At 44.1% G+C, this 13,022-nt stretch overlaps 3 protein-coding genes across 5 annotated transcripts in view; 2 read left to right on the forward strand and 1 right to left on the reverse strand.

The window, feature by feature from the left end:
- Window positions 1-13,022, forward strand: part of LOC129779273 (bumetanide-sensitive sodium-(potassium)-chloride cotransporter-like) — a 359,165-nt gene that overhangs the window by 95,310 nt on the left and 250,833 nt on the right. The gene's annotated exons all lie outside the window — the stretch shown is intronic.
- Window positions 2,083-6,149, forward strand: LOC129779296 (uncharacterized). The gene is made up of 4 exons (XM_055786697.1): window positions 2,083-2,637; window positions 5,040-5,175; window positions 5,231-5,878; window positions 5,932-6,149. Exons 1-4 carry the CDS (start codon window positions 2,139-2,141, stop codon window positions 6,062-6,064), a joined length of 1,416 nt encoding a protein of 471 aa, XP_055642672.1. The 5' UTR covers window positions 2,083-2,138; the 3' UTR covers window positions 6,065-6,149.
- LOC129779248 (cadherin-86C) overlaps window positions 9,645-13,022 on the reverse strand; it is a 468,683-nt gene continuing 465,305 nt past the window's right edge. For all 3 annotated transcript variants that reach the window (XM_055786651.1, XM_055786636.1, XM_055786644.1), the window contains one exon: window positions 9,645-12,882. In XM_055786651.1, the coding sequence (XP_055642626.1) occupies window positions 10,494-12,882 (2,389 nt within the window). In that variant the 3' untranslated portion in view covers window positions 9,645-10,493. The remainder of the gene's footprint in view (window positions 12,883-13,022) is intronic.

Raw genomic sequence — 13,022 nt, forward strand, 5'->3', positions numbered from 1 at the left:
TGCTTCAAATACATTCGACGAAATCAAATGTAATCATACCAACGTAAGTAATAACATAAACAAATCCAAACTTTTCGTCTTGCCATTCCTCATACGTCTTTTCTAAATTGTGTAAATTACGAGCCACCTGTTAACTCCACCATCTTGGTGTTGAAGTCAGCGTCTTTTCAAAGCTCCGCAATTGCAGAGCAAATGTCCCGAGGTTTCGAAGATGATATTTGCTCGGACAGTGTCCTGTTGTAAGACCAGTGAATGTGCCGAATTCTTTCCTTGATAAGACTCAGTAATTGTTGAGTAACATTATTATTCGGTGTGATGTAATTTTTTGACTGGTTAATTTGAAAAGCCATCCAATTGACTATCATTTCCCGGTCTTCCCATAAATTCCACAGAATGGCAGACATTTACACATTCTATTATTGCAGCTATTTTTTCCTGAAAAACCGTTGACCAGTTCCTCATAAAGGGTGTGTCACATCAAATTGCATCACGGAAAAAACGCTGTAGAAATTTAATTTTTAGGAATTATATCTTCAGCTTTCGCTTATAATCAGATAAGAGTGTATAGATCACGTTGGCCATGCTTCACTGTCAATTTTTCGTAAATTTGGAAAAATATCGTCGAACGAAAAAGAGCGTCGTGAATTAATCCTGCGCACTCATTTGGAGAATCCGGAGTTGTCACATCGGGACATCGGTAAGATGCTGGGAATCGTCAAATCCACGGTCAGCAGAGTACTAAAACGATACTTCGAGAACCTAACCATCGACCGGAAGGTGAAGAACGGCAAAAATGGATGCTCCGTCAGTGAAAAAGATCACAAGCGCGTAGTTAAGCAGTTTAGACGTGATCCGAGAAGTTCGGTCCGGGATGTCGCCAATAAGCTGAATTTGTCAAGTTCATTCGTCCAGCGGACCAAGCAGCGGGAGGGCCTGCGTACATACAAGGTTCAGAAGGCTCCTAACCGCGACGAAAGGCAAAACATGGTGGGGAAGCTGTACACCGAAATGCTGACGAAGCCGCATTGCCTGGTAATGGACGACGAAACCTACGTCAAAGCGGACTTTCGTCAGCTGCCGGGCCTGTTGTTCTTCTCCGCAGAGGACAAATTCAGCGTTCCGGAGGAGATTCGCAAGCAGAAACTATCCAAGTTTGCCAAAAAGTACATGGTGTGGCAAGCGATCTGCTCTTGCGGAAAGCGGAGCGCCCCCTTCGTGATGACCGGCACGGTAAACGGGCAGGTTTACCTTAAGGAGTGCCTACAGAAGCGCTTACTACCACTATTGAAGCAGCACGAGGGCCCGACCATCTTCTGGCCGGATCTCGCTTCGTGCCACTATTCAAAGGACGTGTTGGAGTGATACGAAGCCAACGGGGTCACCTTCGTGCCAAAGGAAATGAACCCGCCCAACGCGCCGGAGCTTCGCCCAATAGAGAAATATTATGAAGCAGGCCCTCCGGAAGAACCCAAAAGTTGTCAAATCGGAGGCGGACTTCAAGAGAAAATGGATTTCTGTTAAAAAAAAACTACAACCTGACGTTGTACAGAACCTTAGACGGGGTAAAGAGGAAGGTGCGAGCATACGGGCTTGGGCTCGAAGTATGAATAAAAAGAAAATGCCAAAAGTTGTTTAATAGTTTTTATTTTACTGTCTAAAATTTTCAAAAGGATCGGTCTACTGGGCGAATTTCTACAGCGTTTTTTCCGTGATGCAATTTGATGTGACACACCCTTTAGCTACAAAGAATATATATATTCTAGAACCACACACTTCAGCATCTGTTCCGATAGCCATTTTCGACCCGTCAGTATAGGAGTCCATTTGCACATAAGTTTGGTCGTCAAAGAACAAGCATTCTTGGTATCTCATTGAATCTAGGTCATACATGTTCCAACATCGTTGCATGGTTGCTTGACCGATGACCTTCTGGTCCTGAAGATATTCGACGATCTCTCCCGACATGTTGACGGTTTGGTCACAATTTACGACATGGATGTCCAGATGAATTTTTCCCCCACCATCACAATTGGTAACCCACAGTTACTGAAGGGTTTTTCAACCGTTCCCAAATGTAATCGAAGCAAACGATCGAATTTTTTTTCACCGCTCATTTTCGGTTTTCCCTTTGCACTAGGATGTCCTCTAAAACTGAAAAATGTGATAAATTGTGCAGACGAGGACACTTCCTGCGCCACGACTCGGTTCCGAATGAGTTGGACATGCGGCGCGAGCTTGGCTCGCAGCTTGCCGATGCCATCATGGAAACGATGAGTCCTGCGTGCAAAGCTTGGATGGGAATCGGTAAGAAATTGGTGGGGCCGGGTCGCTTCTGCTCCAACACCGTCGAACTGAAGGCGAACATCCACGAGTACATTGTCCACTACGGGAGCAGTGACGAACGGAAGCGGAAGGCGGAGAGAATATTTTCGAAGGAGCAGTTGGAATTATGCAAATTTGAATGTCGCCAGAAGATTGGCATTGCTCGGGACGAGGAACGGAAGCGGATGCAGGAGCAGCTGGAGGAGGCAACCTTGAAATTGGAGGAGAAATTTAACGTTATGAAAGCAAAATTAGAGGAAGACTTTGTGAAGGCAAGGAGAGAGAACGCAAAGTTTATGTGTAGGAATTTGAGAAAAAAAGACGGGTGGGTAATGTCGGGGACATAACCGGAGTGACGTAGGACTATACAAAGGGGATAGCTTTTGTTAAATATATATTTTAAATATATTGTTTTATTTTCTTCTCCTACGTGAATACCTACCTAACTACCTTAAAAATGGATTAGTTTACTGTTTACTCTTCATGAATATGTTGATGGTTCTGAAAAGAACCTTTGGTGTTGTGTTTTTGTTATCACTCGATATTCCCATCTTGTTCCGTTAAACCTCCCTGTTTAGCTATTGCGTTTGCCACTCGCCACAGCTTTCACAGTTGGAAAATTTCTACCCATCCAGCTTGTGACATGTTGTTCAGTAAATTACATTTGATGCGACGTGCCGGAGAAACACTTTGCCACTCACTGAAACTAATTGTTGCCTTGATGAGCGCCGAACCGAAGCTGCTCTGTTCTTGATGCGGGTTTTCTGATTGTCGTGAGCAGCTTTGCAAGCCAACTCGAGCACTCCGACGGCCGAAACTCTATAATCGCTGTTAGGTATACTGGTGCTCCGGCACCAATCCGTTCGGCCTAGTTACCCTTGCCGAGCAATCAGTGAATGCGACCAACAGGGAACTGGAGACTTGCACGGTTCGAGTGAGACTTTGCCTTTCCCTTAACTTGTCCTCTTTTGTTACGTCTACGATGCCGATGCCGTACAACCACACGGGTTTACGGTTTGAAAGAAAATAAGATATTTTTTTGGGGTCCGCGTGTTTTATACTCTAGCGGTACACACTCACAGGATAGAGACAAATCGGCAGACTCAGCCAGAGGGGCGAGTCCAACGAGACGAACGAATGAGCGTTAAAAGGGAGCGATGGCAACAAAATACATTCATTACGATTTGTTCGCTCGTTGGATTCAAATGCAGGCTAAAAAGGGTCCTTTTCAGGATCACAAAATTATATTCAATCTAAAGAGTTTATTGTTTTGTTATCACTCGATATCCCCATCTTGTTCGGCTAAACCTTGCTTGTGACATATTTTACAGTAAATTACATTCAATGGCACGTCGCATTACCACCACTCAGTATTGGATTGGAGGTAATTTTAACCTGTAATTGAACATTTGCGATGACAGTGGTACAGTGTCGACCTTCAATGTGGGGTCATAATTTGGACCCCGAACTCTATGTTTACAAAAATGTCCAACTAAATATGTCGCATTACTGGTCCGACCAATTAGCAAAATGTCGAGATAAGTGTAAATTACTGTACTTTCAATCTAGAAGCAATTTAAGAATTGGTGAAAATCAATAAGCTCAGAACAACTGCCAAATTCACATACTCGTCAGATCCTGGCAAACAAATTAAGAAAAAATCAATTTGTGTTTTATTATTATTTTGGATAATGTTTTAGAAAGCATTGAACTGTATTCCCTAAACTCTTTTTTGGAAGGTTTAATGGCCCTGAAAAGCGCCTTGTTTTATGGAATGGTTCCAATTTAGAAAACTTTGTACTCGTGGTTTTGAAAAAAAAACCATTTCGAACGCCCTCGATGCCGCCTTGTTCTGGATTTGCCACCAAAGCAGTTTGTATAAAGAACAAACTTTTTTCTTCTGCTACCTGATGCCGTTTTGCGATTGCTCGCTCACTCGCTGCAACTGCCTGTTGTCTTGATGTCCACCGAACCGAATGTGTTCTGTTCCGAATGCGGGTTTTCTTATCGTCGCGAGCAGCTTTGCCAGCCAACTCGATCACTTCGGCGGCCGAAACTATATAACGCCGACTAGGTGGACTGGTGCACTGGTACTAACGCGCTCGGCCTAGCTACCCTTGCGGGGAACTCCAGATCAACACGGTTCGAGCGGGATTTTGCCTTTCCCTTCACTTTTCCTCCTTTACCATGTCCAGACATGGCTGCTTGGGTTGGTTTGTTGATGTGTTGTGATGCGAACCGATGTGGTGTACGGTTTGAATGAGAATGATCGTTGCGGCAGCGGAGCGGGGATTTTTAAGCTGACTGGCTGGCTCGAGAATTACGCATGTGTGAGACTGCGACCAATGTTTCGTTCATTTTTTTCTTTTTCCTTTCCAATCGTGCTTCATTCTATTTCGCTGCTGCTCTGGTTGCCCGTTTTGGTCGGTACGATTTGAGGAGCACAAAATGGACCAATCAAAAATGGGCACATAGTGCATTTTGACAATGCTTGATATTTCACAATTATTTAATTATTTATCTCAAGAAAAATGAAATGTTATTCGTTATGATAGATGCGTAGATATATTTCCTATCAATTGATGCAAAAACCTTTGCGATCTATTGAGAAATGCTCGAGTAATAAGCGTTCCAAATCTTGCATTTTTTCCTACTTGTTCAGTGCCTAGATTTCCATTTCACCCCCTATATCTTCCGGTTAGACGTAGTCCTACGTCAACAGGCTCAACAACTCATCAAAAGCATCACGCGAAGATACAGAACACAATTGGAAGAAGAAGTGTCCGCAAGAGTGAACTTGGAGGTCAAACGGCTATCGGAACAAATAGAAAGCGTCGTTCAAAATGCAGTAGAGTAAGTTAAATGTGTAAATACCAATCGAAATGTTTACTTCGAAGGTCCATTGCAGGAAGCAGAAAGCCATTGATACGATGGCTATGCAAAAAATGTGCTATCGCTATGAAGAGATGTTGAAGAATGCAGAACACCAAGCAGCCTGTCGCCAACTAACCTCGCTAACCCACGAAATATGCTCATGCTGGGCAAAACATTTCGAACCACCAAGCAATCCCGTGTTATCATGCCCAAATTGCAACGCAGTTGTGCCTTTGCCGAGTTCGGAAAGTGATTCCGTATCGGTGCAAGAAAGGAAAGTCCTCGTAGGATCAAGCGAATTATTGGACCCCATTGATGTGTTCTTCGTTGAAACATGTCCCATGATGCCGGAGGCTGACTCTACCTCGAGTTCGGAAACAGCAGCCATTGTTGAAGCGGATTCTTCGCACACTCTGGAGGCCATCACTTTTGATGGAAGAGTCTACGCTCAACCTCAGTACTATCGCAAAATTCACGAGCAGCTGTTTCCCACTCCAATGATTACTTGGGAAAATTTTGAACCTGAGTCTGTGGCGGAAGAAAGGTCAATCGATTCCGATTTCATTCGCGAAATGGTAGAAAGAATACTGGCAGATGACGAAGTTTTTAAAGACAAATCTGACCTGCCTGTTGAACAAGAAGCCACCGCAACTGAAACAGTATCTGAAGCAGCAGCTGGATTGTAATTACGTAATATTTTCATTTCACTCGTGTTTTTATCGCTTTCGATTTTAGATCTTCGTCGATGTCCTCAATCTCTGACATCTCAGACCTTTTCGATCTCGAACAAACAGAAAATGCGATTGAAATTCTTGTGAATGGTATAACCCTCAAATATATACGAGCACCAGAAAGAGGTTCCGATTGATTGCCCGCGGCCGAGAATTTCTGGAAGTAGCAAATGATCAATTTGGTTTTTTCTCAATTTTCAAGATCTTTGACGGCCCTCGAGAATATATTGAATAAATATTTTGTGTTTTATTAAGGTTGGTTTTATTCAGTTGATAGTTGAGCTTCCGAGACTGTTGTTTAGAGCGATTCTATGCTCCAGATTAAATTTGCCCGTTCGATAACGCTCGATCATTCATATGCAGTCCTATTCTGTGTTCCGACGGATTTATATTTCGTTCAAAAGTGATATTTCGTTCGAGTTATAATTTTGCATTCCCTATTTCGAATGTTTTGCCCGTTTAATGTTCGAAGAGAAGCAGATGGAAACGAAATGCAAAAACGACTCAAACGGAATACAGAATGTAATTTTATCAATTCGATCGATTTTTTTCAAATTGATCCAAAAACAGAATGGGGGTGTAGCAGATTGATGTCTTTTTGATGTCCCCAGCCGTCAGGTAGCGAGAGAATTGTCCAGAAGATCTTCCTTCGAATCATCCGCAAATAAAAGCTTCTTTGATTTCTGCCTGGAGCACTAACTATTGATGAGAATAATAAATATGAAAGTTTCCAAGATGCTTCTTCGAGGGACTTCTAACGTGATCTGTAATATTTTTAATCACGAAGAATCCAGCTTACCAGAAGCATAACGGTTGGTTAAGTGCCACCGAAGTTTGAAATTCATCTCGGAAATGATGTGCCAAAGAGTGTGGAACCATGTCAAATGCTTCAGCGAAGCCCATATGAATGTCATCAAGCTGATTCGTTCCTTTCCAGTGCTTTATTGAAGAGGGTTATGTATTCTCGGCATAACATTTCATCGCCTTCATTCCATAGTGGTCGGATGCCGAATTTGACCAAAACGGAACCGAACGGGTTAGTCGTGCAGTAGACGTTCTTCTTTGAGGTGCAAATTCGATCAAATTCGGCTTAAAAATCCTATTCGATTTGAACGAGGAGAGTGTCACTCATATCTGGGTGACGGGGCGATGAACGTGTTAAATTGCGATACACTAACAACGGATTCCATATTCATTTCATAGCAGCAGTCATAGTAGGCGTATCTGAAATCTTTTGACAGGAAATTCTTTGGAAAATCTGTATCATTCGACAGTAAAAGCTCACGTTGATCCCAAGCAATTGATTTTGGACACCCACATTAAAAACCAGGTCTGGTACTAAATTCACGAGATCTGAATCGACCGTGTATGATGTGCTGAAACGTTTCCGTGAACTTTTATTTGGATGGATCAGAGGACTCGTCGTTATGGAGCTTACGATCGGAAGCGGAGGTTGAAGGTATTGAGAACAATTAAGAAAAACACGGGAGTCTTGTACTACGACATCTTCGAAAAACACAACTCTAGTTACAGTTCCATACGGAGAATCCGTATGCTAGAACTTCTTCTTCTTCTTCAATGGCACTAACGTTCCTAGAGGAACTTCGCCGTCTCAACGTAGTATTACTTGCGTCATTTTTATTAGTACTTAGTTGAGATTTCTATGCCAAATAACACGCCTTGAATGCATTCTGAGTGGCAAGCTCAAGAATACGCGTGATCACAGTGCAAGTCGGAGGAAATTTCTTTGACGGAAAATTCCCCCGACCAGAACGGGAATCGAACCCGAACACCCGGCATGTTAGTTATGACGCTAACCACTCGGCCAAGGGAGCACAATGCTAGAAGGTCATCGTAATTTTCGTGCTTGAAAGCAATCATACAGGGCACTGAAGCAAAATCCAAAAGACACGCTCCCAGGTCTGAAGTTCCATAAGCCCACTGCCATAGGAGATATCTCCAGCAAATTTGAGTTCGTTTTCGCTGATCAATTTGCCAGAATGTTGTTGATTTGGTAAGGAATTTGCAGCTATGGACAGCAAACCAAGGTGCTTGCCACAAACAAGACAATGGACTCGAAAATGTTTTGGGAAGAGTGTCTGCAGAAGCTTCTGTTTGCGTGGAGTTTTGGCCAGTTTTTTGTAAGCTGTCACTACAGTCGAGAGGTACTTCAGTCCTACAGTGACAATATGGTCGATCACACTGAAAAATACCAATACCGAAATACAACTGGTTTAGAATCACAAATGGATTCTGATTCTGATAATACGATAGTTTACGAGTATTCCATCCGGGCTATTTCGAGCTCGAATACTGTTACCCTGGGTCATGCGGATAGAATCAGATTGGTTGTCAAAAAGAATCCAATAGAAATCTACTTTTCTTCTAATAATCCACTACATAGAGAAAGTATTGTTAATGAAGCCAAAAATAATCGAATTAATTAAAATGAGCGAACTACTTTTTTTCATCATCAATGCTAACGTTTAAAATCATAAGAGCCTGACTGACATTTTGGTAGATACTGAAATTCCAGCAAAAAAATTTCAGTGACTTTTAAACTACTCTAAACTTAGTTGTAGTTCAATTTTACTTCTCGCCAAATGTTAAGTTTTTATGAGTTAAGATTATGCTTTATGATTCTTATATTATTCGAGCTTTCTTTTCTTCACCAAACAACTAAAAAATACGAATTAACCAAATTACAAAGTTTATTCCAATTCCAGTTCGGTCACAAAGATGAATAAACAAAGCCCGAGTCACGAAAACGTTTGCTCCCTTTTTAGGAGATACATTTGACAGCATAGGAAAAACAGACAGCATGGGGAAAAAAGTTGCAAGTTTTTTTTTCAAGCAAAATGCTCTTCGATTGATTCCGCATGACCCAGCTGTTACCACTGTAGACCATTTAAAACAGGGTTTCAGAAATAACGCGTAAAAGTAGAATAGAGAAATTGAGAAAGTGATTTCAAAATACAGTTCCGACAAAAAAAATTAAAATAATATTTGAAATAATCAACGAAGAACAAACAAGAGAAAATAATTGTGGCTGACATAAATACGCCTTCACAAACAAGAAACTAAAACAAACAGTACACAAACACAATATAACAAAAAGAGAATATTGGCACTTAATAATATTCTGTAGGAGGAAAGTTTGGAATAGGAAAATACTGACAATGAAACATGAAACAAACGAAATAGGTGAACACAGCAGAACAGGGACAGTTCGGAAGCATTAACAAGCCTAGCACCAGCAGTTATTCAAAATATCCTCTCTATACTTCTTAATATTCTGTTTGTCTATCATTACTACAGAGCTCGATTGTTTTCTGATTTTTTTTACATAGGGATCTATCGCTAGTTTTTTCTTCTATACTTAAAAAACTAGCTCCTCTTCACAATCATTGTAGCTTTTTTTTCTTACAACTCTCACAACTTACATCCTACTTTACACAGTCGCAACCAAACTGAACAAAACGGTTTAGAGAGTAAATGTTCCAACACATAACACAGTTTTAAAAGGAGGGACCTTACAATCTAGGCTTGATTGCATTTCTATACACGGTTTAAACTAAGTATTTGAGTATGATTGCTTGTTTTGTTTGTTGCTTCCTTTCGTTATTTTTCTACACTCGCTGTTGCTGCTGGAAGAAATTGTTGTTGATCCATTAAAATGATTCGTAGAATATCACTCATCACAATGCACTTATGTCGCTAGTTTTGTGTGTGTGTGTGTGTGTGTGTGTGTGTGTGTGTATATATATCTGTTTATATACATGTATACTAATCGCGATAAAGTTTAACCGAGAAGACTAGTTATTTGATAACTAGGGTTTTAATAGGGGAGGAAATCAATATGTACAAAATTTAACCTCACGCAAAAAAAATGTACAATTCTTAGTCGGTAGATGAAACTTAGCACATAGGAATGACACTTCGATTAGGTTTAATCTCTAAACACAAATAGGAAAAACACGTAACAAATGACGTCCAACACGGAGTCGAGCGACGAACGTAAACTAAAAACGGACACATCATGATCGGATAGAAAGAGTGGTAGAACTACTTGAAATTTTCGCTAAATGGATAAAAATACTACTTCTCTCTGTTTCACGGCTCGGCTCTCTGGCTCTTCTCTCCAGCAAAAGGTGAACTTATCACTTATCATGGCAGTTAAAGGTTTCTTCCAGTGTTGGTTGTGTTTCTGGAGCTTGAGCTTCGAAAGGCAGGTTGGACGGCACAAGAAAAACCTATGGCGAACAGGTTTGTACTGTTTAAAAAGATCACTCCACTGTTCCTCTCTTAAGGCTTTCGTTTCTCAAACTTGGGAAGCACTTGCGTTGTTTTTGTTTTGTTTTTGGTGGAAAACTGGCAGCACTGACTGCTGGCTGTCAACCGCCGGGGTGATGATCGCTTTCAGTCGCTATTTCGCTGACGTTGTGGCCGCTTCTGTCGCTGCCGCTGCTGCTGCTGCTGCTGGTACTGTTCGGCTTTGGTGTTGTGCTGCTCCGGTCTCGGGCGCCTATCGTCGTGCTGCCGCCGATTAGGCTGCTTCCGCCGCTGTTAGGAAAAGGGTGGGGTATCGCTCTCGGATCGGATCTGTCGGATCCGCACGTCGTCGTACGCGATGGTGAAGATGGATTTCTTGTCCGTAAGCGGGTGCCGCTTGCTCCGGTTGTGGAGCAGCGAGTTCATGGCGATGCCGGAGTCGTGGTCATCCTCGAGGGTGGCCACGTTGAGCGTTTTGGTGCCGGCTGTGGTGGAGGTTGTGGTGGTGGTGGTGGCGGTCGTCGTCGTCGTTTCGACCGGGCGGGGACGGGGTTCCTTCACTTCGTTCTCCTTGATGGGGGACGGTTTAGGACCGGACGAATCGACGATCTTGATCTGGACTTTGTTGTCGCGACTCACGATGGGAGGTGTGGCCGGGTACAGGTAGTGGGGAAGGTTATCCGGACGTGGAGCAACCTGGGAGTTGGGGTCATACTCGGCCTCGAAGCGGTGCTCCGAGTGTTGCAGCAGAGGATGACTTGTCGCGTCCGTAGAGGCTTGCGATTGTACTTTCTTCGCTAGTTGAATGTCTTCCTTCAGCAGCCGGACATCTTTCGGGGGTGACGTTCGTGGCATTGGTTCTGGTTTGAACTTTGGGTCGTCCTCTCGAGAGGATGAAGATACGACCTTTTTCCGGACGACCTTCTTCTCGGTCTCCACCCGTTTGCCACTTTTCTTCTCAAGCGAATCATCCTTCCCGAGATTGTAGTACCAATCCATGTACTTCGCAGGAATGTCTCTTCCGTCCTGCGAGTCTATGCCCTCTTTGGACAATGACTTGGTCATTCGGGGAGGCTTCGGCGCGGGTCCCTTGTGCGACCGGGAAGGCGACTCGGATGTCGTCAGCCGAATTCGCGTCTCCGTTTTGTTATCCTTCCTGGATATTCTCTGCTGAACACCGGCCCGCGGAGATACCGTCACAGATTTTGAGGTTTTCGTTACCGAATAGGTGTAATCTTCCATGTCGGAGTTGAAGTCATCGAGACTATCCGCCGAGAAGTACTTCTGCACCACTACCTCCTTCTCCGACCCATCGGAGTCTTCGTAATACTTGACGTTCTTCTTGTACACCTTCTTCCGTTTGTCTTTCTTTTTGGTTTCTTTGTCCTCCAGCGAGTCCGAGATCTCCATCAGCACATCCTTCTTCAACCGTTCCTCGTTCCGTTTTCGCCTCAAAATGCTTGCCCGGGTCTCTGCGTGTCGCGGAGGAGACTTCCTGTGTTCGTCCTCCTCCTGAATGGGGGTCCTAATCTTTCTCTTCACCGACTCCACCGTTATGAATCGCTTGCCCGACTTCCCGTTCGACTCACCGTCCGGCTTGTACTTTGTCCTCTTCCGCGTTCGCTTCCTTTTGATCAGGTAAACATCATCCGGACTATCCGGCGGACTGTACTTCACGTACTCGTACTCATCCTCCGAGAACGAATCGTCGTTTTCACTCTTGGTTCGCCTCCGTTCGATCTTTATGGGCTCCGTCTGGGTCGCTGTTTCACAGTCCGTTTGGGTTGCCACCCCGGCCATCGATTGACACGGTAGACTCTGAGTCTCCAGGGCCTGATCCTGTTGGGTGTACTTCTCCTCTAGCTTTTCCTTCTCCAGCAATATCTGCCGCAGAAGCGCGTTTTGTTGCTTCAACGAAGTCTCCAGCTCTTGCTGGACGAGTGAATGGTTCGAAACGGCATGCGTTATCTGTATCTCATCGTCGTCTCCGACTCCCTTGTTCGATTTCTGTTCATGCCCAATCTTAACCTCGGTCACGTGTTCCCCCCGATAACCCCCACCCGGCACCTCATTCGGCATTGTCTGAATAAAGGTTGTCCCCGGCAGCAGTTGGTAGTGCTCTCGGATGATCTGCTTCCCATTCGCCTGTTCCTCGATGTAGCGCCTCATCAGTATCTCCTTCCCTCCGTTATCCACCATTATATACTGCGGTTGACCAGGTCCTTCGCCATCACCACGACCCCCTCTCTGCGGCACATTCACGTAGATATTCTCCTCCTCATTCCTACCCCTCGTAATCAACCGCAAAATCTCCGCATTACCTTCCTTAATGTAGAACTGATCCCTCGGCTCGATCGTATCATCCGCTGGATTACCCATCCTCCCTTGGCGCTTGAAGCTCCCTCTTCGCTCGTAGTTCAAGTCACTTCCCCGGTCCATCTCGTGCCGTCGCATCGAATCTTCATCGATCTGGGTATGCTGCTGCTGCTGGTGGAGATGGTGATGGTGCTGAACCCGCTTCAAGCTCTGATACTCCGGATCGTGGTCGTCCACATCCTCGAGGTACACGTCCCGGTCCCGGTGCTGCTGCTCGTTGTTCAGCAGATTGCTCCGGGAGCGGTGGAGTCCCCCGTCGCTGTCACCACCGTTGCCGTCTTTCGCTGATTTGGATTTGTATTCGTTTCTGTGAAAGAGTGGGAGAGAGAGTGGGAAGTGGGTGGTTAGCTATTTCAGTTCCAATCGATTATTCCCCCAACCCGAAGCGGAATTGGGTCAAGGACATCCGGTAGGTGTTCGTCTGCAATCAGACCGGATCGATGCAGT

Source organism: Toxorhynchites rutilus, chromosome 1, assembly GCF_029784135.1.
Source record: "Toxorhynchites rutilus septentrionalis strain SRP chromosome 1, ASM2978413v1, whole genome shotgun sequence".
In the NCBI taxonomy this organism is placed as follows: domain Eukaryota; kingdom Metazoa; phylum Arthropoda; class Insecta; order Diptera; family Culicidae; genus Toxorhynchites; species Toxorhynchites rutilus.

Excerpts from the sequence above, each read along its gene's own strand:
- LOC129779296 (XM_055786697.1), top strand. The coding sequence starts at position 2,139 with ATGTCCTCTAAAACTGAAAAATGTGATAAATTGTGCAGACGAGGACAC. Across the intron at positions 5,176-5,230 it reads GTCGTTCAAAATGCAGTAGA|GAAGCAGAAAGCCATTGATA; the intron begins GTAAGTTAAATG and ends GGTCCATTGCAG. Across the intron at positions 5,879-5,931 it reads TCTGAAGCAGCAGCTGGATT|ATCTTCGTCGATGTCCTCAA; the intron begins GTAATTACGTAA and ends TTTCGATTTTAG.